The 14370-nt window shown below is 44.6% G+C and overlaps 1 protein-coding gene across 4 annotated transcripts in view; it reads left to right on the forward strand.

Annotated features, from left to right (window-relative positions):
• Positions 1-14370, forward strand: part of CABIN1 (calcineurin binding protein 1) — a 1446726-nt gene that overhangs the window by 724087 nt on the left and 708269 nt on the right. For all 4 annotated transcript variants that reach the window (XM_086942778.1, XM_086942776.1, XM_086942775.1 and 1 more), the window contains exon 24: positions 6545-6806. In XM_086942778.1, the coding sequence (XP_086798904.1) occupies positions 6545-6806 (262 nt within the window). The remainder of the gene's footprint in view (positions 1-6544; positions 6807-14370) is intronic.

Below are 14370 nucleotides of genomic sequence, written 5' to 3' on the forward strand. Positions count from 1 at the left end.
TGGTAGGAAAGTGTAATTCTGTAGTGGGGGATCTCTGTGTATAGTCATAATCTAGTGAATAGTTCCGCCCATGTGCGTGCTCCCCGGTAATCAAAAATAATCTCTTAAATTGTCAAATCATGCAGATTCTTCTCGCAGCCGCAAACAGTCGCAGAAAGAGCGCTTCATACCTTGGATGTCAAAAAGCATTGCTTTATTACATCGAAAGAACACAGCCCTTTCGTAAGACCAAACAACTTTTCCTGTCTTTCTCACCACCACACTAGGGCAACCCCATATCAAAATCTGGATTAGCTAGGTGGATTGTCAAATGCATGGAAATTTGATACCACAAAGCTAAACGTGCGTTATCTGTTCATCCTAAAGCCCACTCTACAAGAAAGATAGGGGCTTCAGTGGCATTTTTAGGGAACATTGCCTTAGATGATCTCTGTAAAGCAGCTACATGAACACAACCCTTTCGTAAGACCAAACAACTTTTTGTGTCTTTCTCACCACCACACAAGAGTAACCCATTCTCAAAATCTGGGTTAGCTAGATGGATTGTCAAATGCATACAGATTTGCTACCACAAAGCTAAACATATGTTATCTGTTCCTCCTAAAGCCTACTCTACAAGGAAAATTGTGGCTTCAATGGCATTTTTAGGGAACATTCCCCTAGAGGACATCTGCAAAGCAGCTGCATCGTCTATACCGCACACATTCAGAAAACACTATTTTGTAGATGCACAAACTAAACAGCAAGCTACTGTGGGCCAGGCTGTACTCAAAACACTATTTCAAACTACTGCAACAGATACTGGTGGTCGCCGCTAAGAGGGGGTACTGCTATGTAATCTATGCAACAGTGTGTAATCTGCAGCTCATATGCCTCTAACGGAAAATGCTTCTTACCATCATGCATCTGTTCTTGGCATGTAGAGGTGCAGATTTACACACGCCCACCCGCCTCTCTGGCTGCCTTTATCTGTTCCATTATTATCTTAATTAGATACAGCTTACATTAGCATCCTTCCTGTTTCTTACAAAGCTCTATCATTTCCCTGCTGGCTAAAAACAATCTAAGGATGGAGCTGATGCTCATGCGCCATGTAATCCAAAGGAGGAGTCACCGATCTTGTGACTTCCAAAGACTTTTCAGGACAAAAACAAGTGCAAACATCCGGGCCCAACACTAAATGGCGATGTATGCAACAGTGTGTAACTGCAGCTCTACATGCCAAGAACAGATGCATACTGGTAAGTAGCATTTTCCTTTCTTTATTGTCCACGCTTTTTCAATTGCTGCTCTCAAATTTTGCCGGTTCGGGCTTTGCCGACCACGCTTTGGAGTGCCACTTGTTTCGGGCATACATTCCTGTGTGTCACCAGCTCACGTTCACCCTTTAGGTTTTGCACAGGTTGCAACGCAAAATACCTGCACACCGAACAACACCTCATTTGGAACCTGTGCCTTTTGCCTGACCACAAGGAACCCCACTGCGATGCATGAAAGTCGTTTCGGTCCAAGAAAACCACAGGGATCCAAGGGCTCATTGTCTGGAAATGTCTGCCCAGATGACAATCCTGACCTTTTCCACGAGGAACACGCCCATGTGAACCAAACTGCAGATGAAGAGGAGACTTTTTCAATCGATGAAAGCTCCGGCCGGCGCATGAGTATTGTAACAGCTTCTGCTCCTCCATTCAAGTCGACCAAAACATTTTCAGCACTCGCACTATTTGAGGTCTCAGGATGCCATAGCCTTCTGCCCATGGTCGAATCCGAAAAACTGTTCCGGACGCCTGCCCTCTGGCCTGTTGCTGAGATTACTCCCAAGGCCAAGCCTTTGGAATCTGCTGCTTCACACCGAGAACATGCTTTGTTACCGACCCTACCTTTGGTTTTGATTCAGAAGCCAGCCCTCTTGCTTTCAGCATTGACTAAGCATCAAACTTCGTCTTCCACATTTCCTTTCAAACCCATTCTGGAAAACAGGGACATTCTTCAGAAACAAATTCAAATAACAATGAGAACAGGCTAGATTCTTGCTTCACCCCCTCCAAAGAGGAAATTAACATTTGAGAAGGCTCTAAATATTCCTCTTCCTCCCAGAAAGAAAACAAAGAACAAGGCCACCAGGCCACCAGACCAGCCTACCATCCTCCTCCTTCACCGCCTCCTCCTCTTCCACCACTCCCTCCACCCCCTCCCCACTCTCCACCACCACTGTTTCCAACACACGACCCACTTGATTCTTCACCTCGGGTCACCACAATCACAAGGGGGGCTTGGGGCCTGTTAGGTGATCCTGATCCTTGGGTTCAGGCCTATATTCGGCTCGTCCCTCCCTTCCTGAGGATGCTACCTCCTTTCAACTGGTTATCCCTAGGGTGGCAGCTTTTCATTACGTTGAACTTCACAAAGAACCCATGGACAGGACTTTCTATTTGTCACCCTCTCTTCCACACACAAGGACACCCACACTATGCCCATGCTTCCTTGCATGATGAGACATGCCGAAGACATTATTAAGGAGCCAGTCTGTGTCCGGGTCATCACAGCTTGGGTGCATAAAAAATGTAAAGCACCACCTTCCAACCCCTTGTGTATCTGGAGTCAAGTAGCACCTGACTGCTGTAACTACTGCATGCAAAAGGGCAAACAGCCAGGCTACAGGGAATCCCCCCCCAAAAGATAGCAAACGCATAGATGCGGCTGGTAAGAAGGTTGCAGTACAAGCATCCAATCATTGTCATGTCACTAATTCACAGGCCTACCTGGCCCGCTACAATAGAGCTTATTGGGACAAGATTGAGGAACTCTTGCAGTATCTCCTTGAAGAACATCATAAGAGGGATCAGCAAATTGTTACAGATGGGCAGGCGAGTACCAACAACTCCATCAGCTGCACTCTCAATGCAGCAGATACAGCAGCCCGAGGTATTAATACCAGCGTCCTTCTCAGAAGGCACCTATGGCTTAGGGGTTCTGAATGCGAATCTGAGGTCCAGTAGGCAGCCTTAAAAATACCTTTTGATAAGTAGCACTATTTTGGGCTGCAGGTAGATTCTACCCTTGATAGAATGAAAAAGGACTCTGATACAGCTTAGGTGATGGGAACGTTAGACACCTCCACTCCTAGGGGCTCCTTTTGTTGCTCAGGTTACAGATGGGTATATAAATCCATCTCCACAGATTCCTCCATTTCCGAACAAAAACAAGCCCAGTCTGCCTAAACCAAGGGTTCTTTTAGAATTTTTTTCAGCGGACGTAACAAGGGAAGGGGCAGGGATGCCTCTGCACATGGAACAACATCCACTGCCAAGGAGTGACTACTCAATCCTCCCCCATGACCACACCTGTCGGGGGGGGGGGCAGACTAGAGTTTTTCCAACCTGTCTGGGATTCCATCACCAAAAACAAATGGGCCATGGCCATTATTCAATATGGCTATTCTCTGGAGCTCATTATCACACTGCCCAGCATTCTTTCCCACACTCACAGGTTATCTCACAAACATCTAGCACTTCTCAAACAAGAGGTCTAATCCCTTCTTCTCAAAGGGGCCATTGAACATGTTCCTCCTCAGCAAAATGTTCAGGAGTGTACTTCCTATACTTTCTGATCCCCAAAAGAAATGAGTCTCTAAGACTAATCTTAGCTCACGGACCTCTAAACCACTACATACTATCGGAACACTTCCATATGGTCACTCTACAGGATATCTTTCCGCTTCTGCAACAGGGCAGCTTTATGGCGATAATAGACCAAAAAAATAAGAGACCCGGTTCCACATACCAATACTCTCTGCTCACCGCAAATACCTACGATTTGTCATAGCAGGAAAACACTATCAATTGAAAGTGCTTTTTATTCAGGGCGACTGCCACATTTCGAATTTTCCAAAAATGCCTGGCAGTGGTCGCAGAACATCTGTGAAGACAAAATATCCACGTATTATCCTACCTGGACGATTGGTTAATCAAAGCCATCGCTCACCAGCAGTGTCAACAACACACTCAGTTCAGTGGATCTACTTCACAGACTAGGGTTTACCATCAATGTCCCCAAGTCTCACCTTCGACCTCTACAAGTACACCCTTACCTGGGAGCAGTCTTGAACACACAGTTAGGATTAGCCTACCCCAATCTAGCTCTCATCCAGAACTTTCAGGCAACTCTACCCAAGTTCCAGTCAAATCAGACACTCAAAGTAAGAACTGCCATGCTTCTGCTAGGAATGATGGCTTTTTGCATTGCCATAGTTCCCCAGGCAGGTTACACATGCGTCCCCTGCAACAATGTGTAGGTCGCCAGTGATCACATTCACTGGATCACCTGGAAGATCTAGTGTTGATAGACCACCACACTCACTGTTCTCTGTAGTGTTGGAACACCCCAACTTGTTAACCGGGTGGTCTTTTATGGACCCTGTTCCTCCCATCACTCTCACTATGGCCACATTACCTACAAGACTTCACAGCACAAAGTCTTTCGAATGCCAGACATCAATCTCTACATATCAACTGCTTAGAGCTTCAGGCCATCTATCTAGCTCAAAAAGCTTTCCTTTCTCACCTGTCTCACAAGGTTGTCCTAGTATAGACAGACAATATTACCTACAAAAATGGGGGGGGGGGGGGGCATAGTCTTCACAACTATCACACCTGTCTCAGACCATATGAAAGTGGGCTCTTCACCACATTCACCTGTAGGCGTAATATTTTCTGGGAACAGATAATGACTTTGCAGACCTGCTCAACAGGATGCAAGACATTCTCTGCTACCTGCTTCATTTACCTTACACTTCCATACGGTTACATCTAACTGCACTGGCTGCCTATCTTCAAAATAGACATCATCTCTCACTATTCAGAATTCCAGTCATCAAGAGTTCATGGAAGGTCTGAAAACGAGTTATTCCGCCTCAGGTTCTTCCCGCACCCTCCTGTAACCTTAACATTCTTCTAACTTAACTCATGGGTCCATCAATTGAGGCTCTTCACTCATGCCCTCTTCAATTTATTCCATGGAAAGTGGCATTCTTAGTTGCCATTATCTCACTCAGGCATGTTGGTGAGCTCCAGGCTTTAACCTTAGAAGAACATTTCTTCCAAATACGTAAGAGACAAAGTGGTTCTTCATACCAATCATTAATTCCTACCTAGGGTAGTCTCACAATTTCACCCCAAGTCAGTCCTTTGAGCTCCCAGTTTTTTTCCTCAACCAGATTCAGTTGCAGAAAGAGCTCTTCATACACTAGATTTCAAAAGAACGCTTATGTTCTACATAGATGGAACGAAAACTTTCAGGAAAACTAAATAACTCTTTGTAGCCTTTTCCTCTCCTCATAAAGCAAACACAATATCCAAAGCAGGCAAAGGCAGATGGATAGTCAAATGTATTCAAACTTGCTACATTATGGCCAAAAGACTGTTTCTCCCTGAGCAGACTCCACTCATAAAAAGAGAGCCACTATGGCCTTTCTCTGAAACATTCCCATAGCTGACATTTATAAGGCAACTACATTGCCTACACAACACACCTTCACAACTTTGTGGATTTTTTAATACACCAATAAGCCAGTGTAGGTCAGGCAGTGCTACGTATCCTTTTGTAGACTACTGCAACTCCCACAGGCTAGCCACAGCTTGTAAGGAGGAACTGCTTTACAGTCTATGCAGAGCATGTGTATCTACAGCCACTAATGTCATCGAACGGATTATGTTACTTACCCTGTAAGCATCTGCTTGTGGAATGTAGTGCTGTAGATTGTCATGAGCCCTCCCTCCTCCCCAGATGCCAGTGGCCATTGTAGTGACATTTCATATTTACATTTACCATGGACATCGCTTTTCTTACACATACCTATGCTCACCCACCTGTTGGAAAGCAATCTAACAATGGAGGTGATGCCCATGCGCAATATCACCGATAGGAGGCGGCACTTGACCTCGTGACTCGAAAGACTTCTTCGAATAAAAATAACTTGCACATCTTCAAACCCAGCAATAGATGGCAGGTGTATGCAGAGCATGTGAATCTACAGAACTACATGCCACAAACAGATGCTTACAGGGTAAGTAACATAATCCTTATGTGGATTGCCTTTTGCATTTGATGTCCTGATCGGTTAGGCATTTATTTGTTATGCGACTGTTTTGGCCACTCACTTGTTTTCACCTTGTAGCTTGTAGCACCTATTTTGTGCCAGGGCTGAAAAAGTCACTTTTCTTTTCTATCGCTATACCTGGGAACCAGTGACTGGCAAGATTTCCGGACATGCTAATAGAAAGCTTTATTAACTAAGAAAAAATGTAAAAGTCCATCCTGGTGGAGGTGTTTTTGGTGAATTGGCCCCATGAATGAATGGCAAAAAAGTAATGCAGGATAGATGGTTGTGATTATGTTGATGAATTCCGTGGGATAAATAATAGGCATGTCAATGGTCTTTATCTACTCTTCTGTCCACTCTTCTTGCTTTCTCATCCTTAGGGTCTTATTTCTTATCTCACAAAGTAGCATTCTTGATCACATTATCTGCTCTCTTCCCATGTAGGTTTGATTCTTGGGCTGGAATGGCATTAGCAAGAGCCAGCAGGATCCAGGACAAATTGAACTCAAATGAGCTGAGGAGTGATGGCCTCATTTGGAAACAGTCTTCGCCTGTCCTGAACTCCTTCAAGCGAGCACTAGAGCTGGACAGTTCCAGCTTGTCACTATGGATAGAGTATGGCACCATGTCCTACACCCTTCACTCCTTCGCCTCCCGTCAGCTGAAGCAGTGGAAGAGTAAGCTGCCAGCAGAAGTGGTCAAGCAGGTGGGAATATGACAGACATTTGTTTGGTATTAATATATTTATATATTCACTGAATAATAAAAGGTTGAAACGACATTATAGTTAGGTGTTGGAATGAAACAAGTGCTAATAAAAAAAACACAGAAATATACCAATTCTAGCTGTAACTTGCTCCCCCATCATGCGCTGCTTGTGACCTTACAAATTACCTTTGGGACCACTGTACTGATTAGTATTCGAACAATATTGGTCTGTAAATCTAATTAGTAATTTCATCAATTATGTCATTTAACACATCATAAGTGATATAATATGTAAGGGGTTTCTTTTTGCCTTATACAGGTGCGCTGACATCAGTTCCCATCTTTCTGCTCCTACAGACGCAGATGGAGAGATACCCCTGGTCTTCTTGAGACACTGATTGCACCTTTTTCAAAATGTTTCTGTAGTGTAAAATGAAATTCCACCCTACTAAATGTACAGGGTTTAAACCTTGTTGAGAATGTCACAAACAAATGTCTTTGACTCTCATGTGGTTTTCCTGAGGTGTCGAGGGTCGGACCACGACTCCAAGACCTGCAGTGGCTGCAACTTGATACACCCCTAAGCCCTTTGAGAGAGAGAAGCAAAGCTGTTTGTCAATATACACCGCAAGATTCCATGTAGCGACCAGTCCAGGTCCAAGGTGAGGTCACAGTTTTGCTCTGATCCGTCAAGAGGAGCCAAGAAATGGGGGCAGGGGATGCAAAACATTGATTTTCCATTTTAATTCCCATAGGAACTAAGCTTGGATACAGAAAACTGGCTGAACTGAAGTTAACTTTACTCTGAAAGCATGCCCCAACAGTATATCCAGAATCACTTATTGAAGGAAAATACCACTACCTGGAATTCCGATTCTCTTTGACACACACTTTAAAATGCACTTGAAACATTAAGGAAAATCTTGCAGTAAGGAACCCAGCAGACACAGAATCATTTTAAGGCCGCGAATGCCATCCCCAACACTCTGTGTACACAGTCCAGAGACATTGTTTTTGCCCAACTCCTCTCCCACAGCTAACAGTGATCTAGACCACTTTGTAATCTCAGACCCCCTCTCCAACATCTACAAGCCATTCTCTTCACCACACAGCTCTGTCCCCTCAATCCAGTGCCCCATGCACCTCAGCGCCCAATGGCCCATCATTGGGCGCTGAGACAAAGAATACTCACAACCTCCTACTACCTTTTCCCTTATGCAAGAACACTCTAAAGCGTCTGAGCTTCTCTAGGTCTACATGCCACTCCTCCCACTCCTTTACCATCAAACCAGCATTCAAAACTAATCCTTAATATCCCACCCTCACTACTCATGTTAAACTGAACCACCAAACACCCACTGGCCACCACTTGTATCTCTTATCAACCACTTAAAAGCAATGCTACTTGCTTACTACTATCCATTCACACTTGCAAAGCACACCCATGTGCACTCTCAACCCCCACTTCGCTCCCATATGGAACCATCAAACACCACAGGCTCCCTCTTCTTAATCCCTTCTTCCCCCTACTCCTCTGACACAAGACCTTCTGCCAGAGCATGAAATGTGCCCTCTCATTTCCTGTACACTATTGACTCTAAAATGGCCAACCTCACAGCATTAATTGAATCTCTGTCCAGTGAGCTTAGGTGCCGACTCTAAACACACGGTGAGAAGCAAGACCCAGAGTAATGAGGAGACACAGTTAAGAGCCACTACCTCACCTCTCTCCAGAAGTGACATTGAAGAGCTTGTAACTGTAAATGTGACAATAAAGGCTCGGAAGAGCGAGAAGGAGGAAGAGGCAGCAACTCTCCTCTCCTCAGTATGGACACTCCACTGTCCACAACATAGAAAAAGTGGTATACTGAGCTCCAAGAACAAGCTGTCATCCCTACCATTGGGAGCGGACGAGTAATTGTCATATTACGTGCATAAAGGTTGCTAACCACAACATCTGGCTTGTAATAGAAATAGAAAATTATTCTGAACCTCTTTTACTGCAATAATTGCTAAAATGCTTCCTCGACATCTGTCGATCGGCAGACTAAGAAAAAATCTATTTTTAATGTGCATAATTATTAAAAGTGATGTATAGAGTTACTAAAAATTACTTTTATTTTAATACAATTTATTGTTGCATGATTTTTTAGATTCAAAATAGGTTATTAAAATATTTTATAATTAAATCATAAATTTGTATTATAGTGTGTGTGTGTATATATATATATATGTATATATATATATATATATATATATATGTGTGTGTGTGTGTGCAATATTTTTTTTTCTCAAACATCTTTTTATTTGTTAAGGCTGATTTGGCTCTGCTAAAGTGCTTCAACAAATGCTGGGCCACAGCTCATTCCATCGGCCTTTCTGCACCAATGTGGCAATATTCATAACTGTTTTGCCATTTTCGAGACTTTGGTAGGGACTGGGCACAAAGAGAACTCCAGGGTCCCATGCCACGGCAACAGACCCCTTAGTACTTTTGAGGCCTGGGATCCAGCTGAAAACATCCAGGCCCTATGGGGCAGTGCACTGCTCAACCAACCATCCCTCTCCCTGCTGCTGTCAAACTATTTTAACTTGCTCTCATCAGCACATAGCCACTTTTTTGGAGGTAGGATAAGGCATTGCCTCCACGGGTGGCAGAGCATTTTAGCCGATAAATGTGTGCTCAAGTAGTCCTGCAAATGCCATTCCTTTCAGACCTGCCACATATTCCACCTGCATCAGACCTGCTGTCGAAGGACCATTTTCCATTTTGAGGAAAAAGATTGAGGCTCTTTTTTTTACAAAGGACCGATAGAGGAAGTCCCAACATAGAAAAAAAGGTACTGGATGTTACTACTTTAATTTTCTGGTGGCGAAGAAGGATCGTAGACCTTCAATCTCTCAATTTCATGAAAAATGGACAAATTCAGGATGCTCACATTGGCCTAAGTTCGATCTGGCCTGGATCCAGAATACTGTATGGTAGCACTGGACCTGTGTGACGCCTATTTTCACATCCCTGTCCTGCAGTTCCACAGGCATTACCTACAGTTCAAAGTAGGCCAAGAGGATTTTTCAGTTGTTCATGCTTCACTCAACTCAACTGGTTCCCGTTGACTAGTCACGCTGGTTACAGTGCACCATGAGCGGTTAGGGATACCAATCTTCCTTCACCTTGATGAGTGGCTGTTGAAGGCAAGCTCATCAGATTCTATTGTACAACACCTCCTGATGACGGCAGACCTCTAAACATCTTTGGTGTTTTCGATCAACATGCAGAAGTAACACCTGACTTGATTTGCATAAGCTCCCTTGCATCCTGGATATGGTGCAGGTTTGAGCCCTTCCTCCTTTTCAAAGAATCCAGGAAATTCAGGCTATGATTCTGATGATTCAGCCTCGATCCTAGGTCTCGGTGAGGCTGTCTCTGAGACTTCTTGGTCTCTTGCATCCTGCTTGTCAACTACGCCTGATTGCACAAGCTGAGTTTGCAGTGAGGTCTAAAGTCTCAGTGAGCTCAGCACAGAGGGAACTTGTCCGATCCGGTGCAGGTCTTGAAGCATAGTGCAAAAGACTTGCATGGGTGGCTGCTCAACCGCAGTTAGACCAGTGGCAGACCCCTCTTCCTACCCCACCCAGAGCTGATGATGGTGACAGACGCATTGCTGTTGGTTTTGGGAGGTCATCTGAGAGAGCTGGAGATCAGTGGACTCTGTTCTCCTGCAGATCCTCGTCTCCAGATCAACTTGTTGGAGTTGCGGTCGAATTACTTGGTGATGGAGACTAACGTACCATCCATCAAAGGGAGGCTAATCCAGGTTCTCATGAACATCAGCCACCCCATGTAGTAGGGCAACAAGAAGGGCAGATTGGGATCCTGGGTCTTGTGGTAGGAGGCTCTGCGCCTCTGGAACTGTGTTGACAAGGCATCTCTCTGTCATGAACCACTTGGCAGGACTTTGAACACCATGGTAGAGGAACCCAGCCGTAGATGGCTAGTGGATCATGAACGGCAACTATACCGAAAAGTGGAGCAAGGTACCTTCCAGCAATGGGGAGAATCGTGACTCGATCTATTGGTCACCACTGAGAACGATCCCTGTTAACAATTTTGCACTGGAGTTCCAAAGAAGGTTCGCTCTCGATGACTAATTCTGCCTAGAGTGGAGCACTGGTCTCTCGTAGGCCTCCCGGGCATAAACTTTCTCGCTCTGATTCTAGAAGGTCAGAAACAACTTGGTCCAAGTCAACCCAGTGGCCACAAATTGGGCCAGGAGATTGGTAGCCGAAACACCTGGGCATGATCTTCTGTCCCCCCCAATGAGGTTGCAACTTCGGGAGTATCTTCTGCACCTCCATTTTTGGTGATTGTGCTGCGACAGTTGAATACCTTTGATCATCTGAATATCTTTCTAGCAGCCCAGCCTCCATCTATGAAAACAGCTTACGCTGTCCGTTGAGGTAAGCTTGTGGCTTGGTGTAATACTCACTGTACAGACCAATTGCAGAAAAAGTTGTCGTATGTTTTGGGTTTTTCATATGTCTTCAGCCCAGCAAGGACTTGCTGTGAGCAGCATTAAAGATTCTTTGTCAGCTTTAGCTGCCTTTTACGTTTACTGGACTAACTGACCACATTTAAAACACCGTTTTTGTACTGCCTTTTCTTAAAGGTTTGGTCCATATGTTTCCACCTAAACTGTTTGTGATACCACAGTGGGACCTTAATTTGGTCTTCATTTTCCTGATGTGTACCCCATTAGAGCTGATGCACAGCTATATATTGCATCTTCTGAATCTCAAAACAATCTTCCTCATAGCGATAACCTCAGCTCGTTGCATGAGTGTGCTACATCCTGTGTCCGTTCATCCACGGTCCACCATTTTTTCTCTGGAAAAACTGATGTTGCAAACTAGTGCAGCATTTTTGCCAGACGTTGTGGTGCACTTTCTTGGGTTCTACAATGGAACAATACTTTGCATGCCTTTTAACCACGTATTTTTTACCCAGCATTTTTTTTACAACGTTAATGCTTTTACAACTTATTCCATTACCATTCATTGTTCATATATATAGAAAAACTTTGTATTTGTGGAAGAGAAATCCCCCACCCCCCCAACTTACCTTAAATGTGTGGTAAAGGCAGGCGTTGTAAAACCATACACGTTGTAAAAAACATGTGATAATAAAATGCGTGGCAAAGTCAAAATGTGGTAAAAACCTCATTGTAAAGGATGTTTCCCCTTTCATGTCGGACAATCCATCACCCATCCAACATCCGTTGCTGCACCTCATCTACTAAAAGAGGAGGAGAGGTTCCATCGCTTTGAACCAAGAGTTTCGACATCGATCGTACCACAGACCGTCGGGTAGCCAATCAGCTCTCAGTGGCGTTCACTAGGGGTGAAGATGGGTAAGGCAGTGCAGAAAAGTATCATATCAGTATGAAAACCTACTGTGCATTAGCCAAGAAACAGCCTTGGAAGGGCCTGAGGGCTCATTCAACCAGAGCGAAGGTGGTTACCTCTTCTGGACATCTGTTAGGCTGCAACATAGGCTTCACTCCATACATTCACAAATCACTACTGCCTCGATTGCCAGGTCCGGCAGATAGGGCACTTTGCCCTATCTGTACTGCAGGGTTTTCTGGTTTGAGCCATTCCACAGACTCCGCACCTTTGTAGGTACTGCTTTAGTATCTATTCACAGGGTGAGAAATCTACAGTTAGAAATATCAATCAGAAGAACAAGTTACTTACTGTTGGTACAGTGGCAGGCGTCACGGCTCGCGGTGAAGGGGCTGACGGGGGCGGGGAGGGGGAGCTCGGCAACGGTGGAAGCCGTGGGGCACAATGTAAAATTTTAACAAGAGAATACACTTACCTTGCTGCCAGGTCCCCCGACTTTGCTCCTACTCTCCTCGTCTCAGACTCCAGGAAGCACAGCCAGGCTCCCCTGACCAATCACAATACTGCAATGCAAAGTGCACATGACTGTTTTGGGCGGCCCGAGAGGGTCGGCCAAACTGTCATCGTGCACTTCGGAGGGTTCTACCACTCCTCCCCTGCACTGCATCCCCGCTCCGCCCCGTCACTCAATGGTGCCACAGCAGGAGGACAAAATACAATTTTAACATTACGTTATTACATTTTATTTTATCCTTTTTTTTTTTTTAGTGCTTCAACGCACTAGCCTTAGCGGAGGAGCTGCCACTACGTTGGTAGCGCTGTTTTTGGTGGCTACTCTAACTAACTGCAGATTCCGCACTTGATCTCCCACCCTCCACATGATTACGTGTATATTTGGCTCACAAATGCTTAACAGGCTGTGCAACTCTTCTGCGACACGTAAATAGCGTCTCACAATTCTGGCATGAGTTTTCATAATGCGCCCTTGGAACGGAAAGTATAAAGAGTGTATGTATGCCAAATTTGAATAAAACGATCAACATAAACTTATGGGTAACGAAGGGTGTGCTTCAGGTCCATTAAAGTAAAAACAATCCAACATGTCATTTTCTCTGTCCCCTCATCTTTCAAGTAGGAGATAGTCACATCATGGTTAAATTCCTGTGTCCCCCTTGATTACTCTACAGGAGACTATCAGAAGTAGCATGTTCATTTTTGAAAGTACACCAGAGAACCTATGCTACTCAACTAGTTTTCCATATAAAAATACCTTCACATATGTAGGTACACAAGCATGCATGTACCTGCTGAGGGTCAAGTGTCACTATGCTTTAGGTTACTTATGGCATTTAGTAGTTTAGCTTTTATCATGGCTTCACCGTCATCAGCCTCCCGGTCCCAAGCAACATGATCTTGTGGTAATGCAGATTGTTGTTTCTTTCAGGGCATTAAGGAGAAATTGCTAAAAAGTGTTTTTTTGTTTTTCAGAGACTTGACATCCTAGGTGCATCTCTGATGCTGGGTTTGTTGATGTCTGTCCTGTAATTATAACGTTTTTACAAATATGGACTGCCATCAGATGGTATTCTTAATCATTTATTTATTGTAGGGGAGACAGTGAATCATAGTCTGTAATTTAGAAAGTCTGGATGGACAGCATATAAGAAAGCAGAAATACAGTTTGGGAAAGAAAAAGTGGATGTAAATTGTGGATGTGTGTAATTTCAGGGAAGAGTTAAAAAAAATGGAAGCTATGTGTTCGAGGCATGTGGGCTGCTGAATTCATATCTGTGCATAGATCGCCGCCTAGTGTTGGGTCCGGATGATTGCACATTGTTGTCCTGGAAGAGTCTTCGAAGTATCACGAGATAGGTGGCTCCTCCCCTGGACTACAGTGCGCATGGGCATCGACTCCATCCTCAGATTGTTTTTTTCCGCCATTGGGTTCGGATGTCTTTGAATTCCCTCTTGTCGGAATCGATAGAAAACTTTGAGACCGAAAGGTCTTTAGTTTAATACGTCAGTATAGTCTTGCGTTCGGTCTTAGTTCTTCCAGCTCGGTTCCGAGCCGGATTCTCTACACCCGCGTGCTCTCGGCGCGGAAGGCCCAGTCGACGCTCCAGACCTAGCTACCGTCCATCATGGACCGAAGTCCA

The sequence above is a fragment of the Lissotriton vulgaris genome, chromosome 11, assembly GCF_964263255.1.
Source record: "Lissotriton vulgaris chromosome 11, aLisVul1.2, whole genome shotgun sequence".
Taxonomy (NCBI): domain Eukaryota; kingdom Metazoa; phylum Chordata; class Amphibia; order Caudata; family Salamandridae; genus Lissotriton; species Lissotriton vulgaris.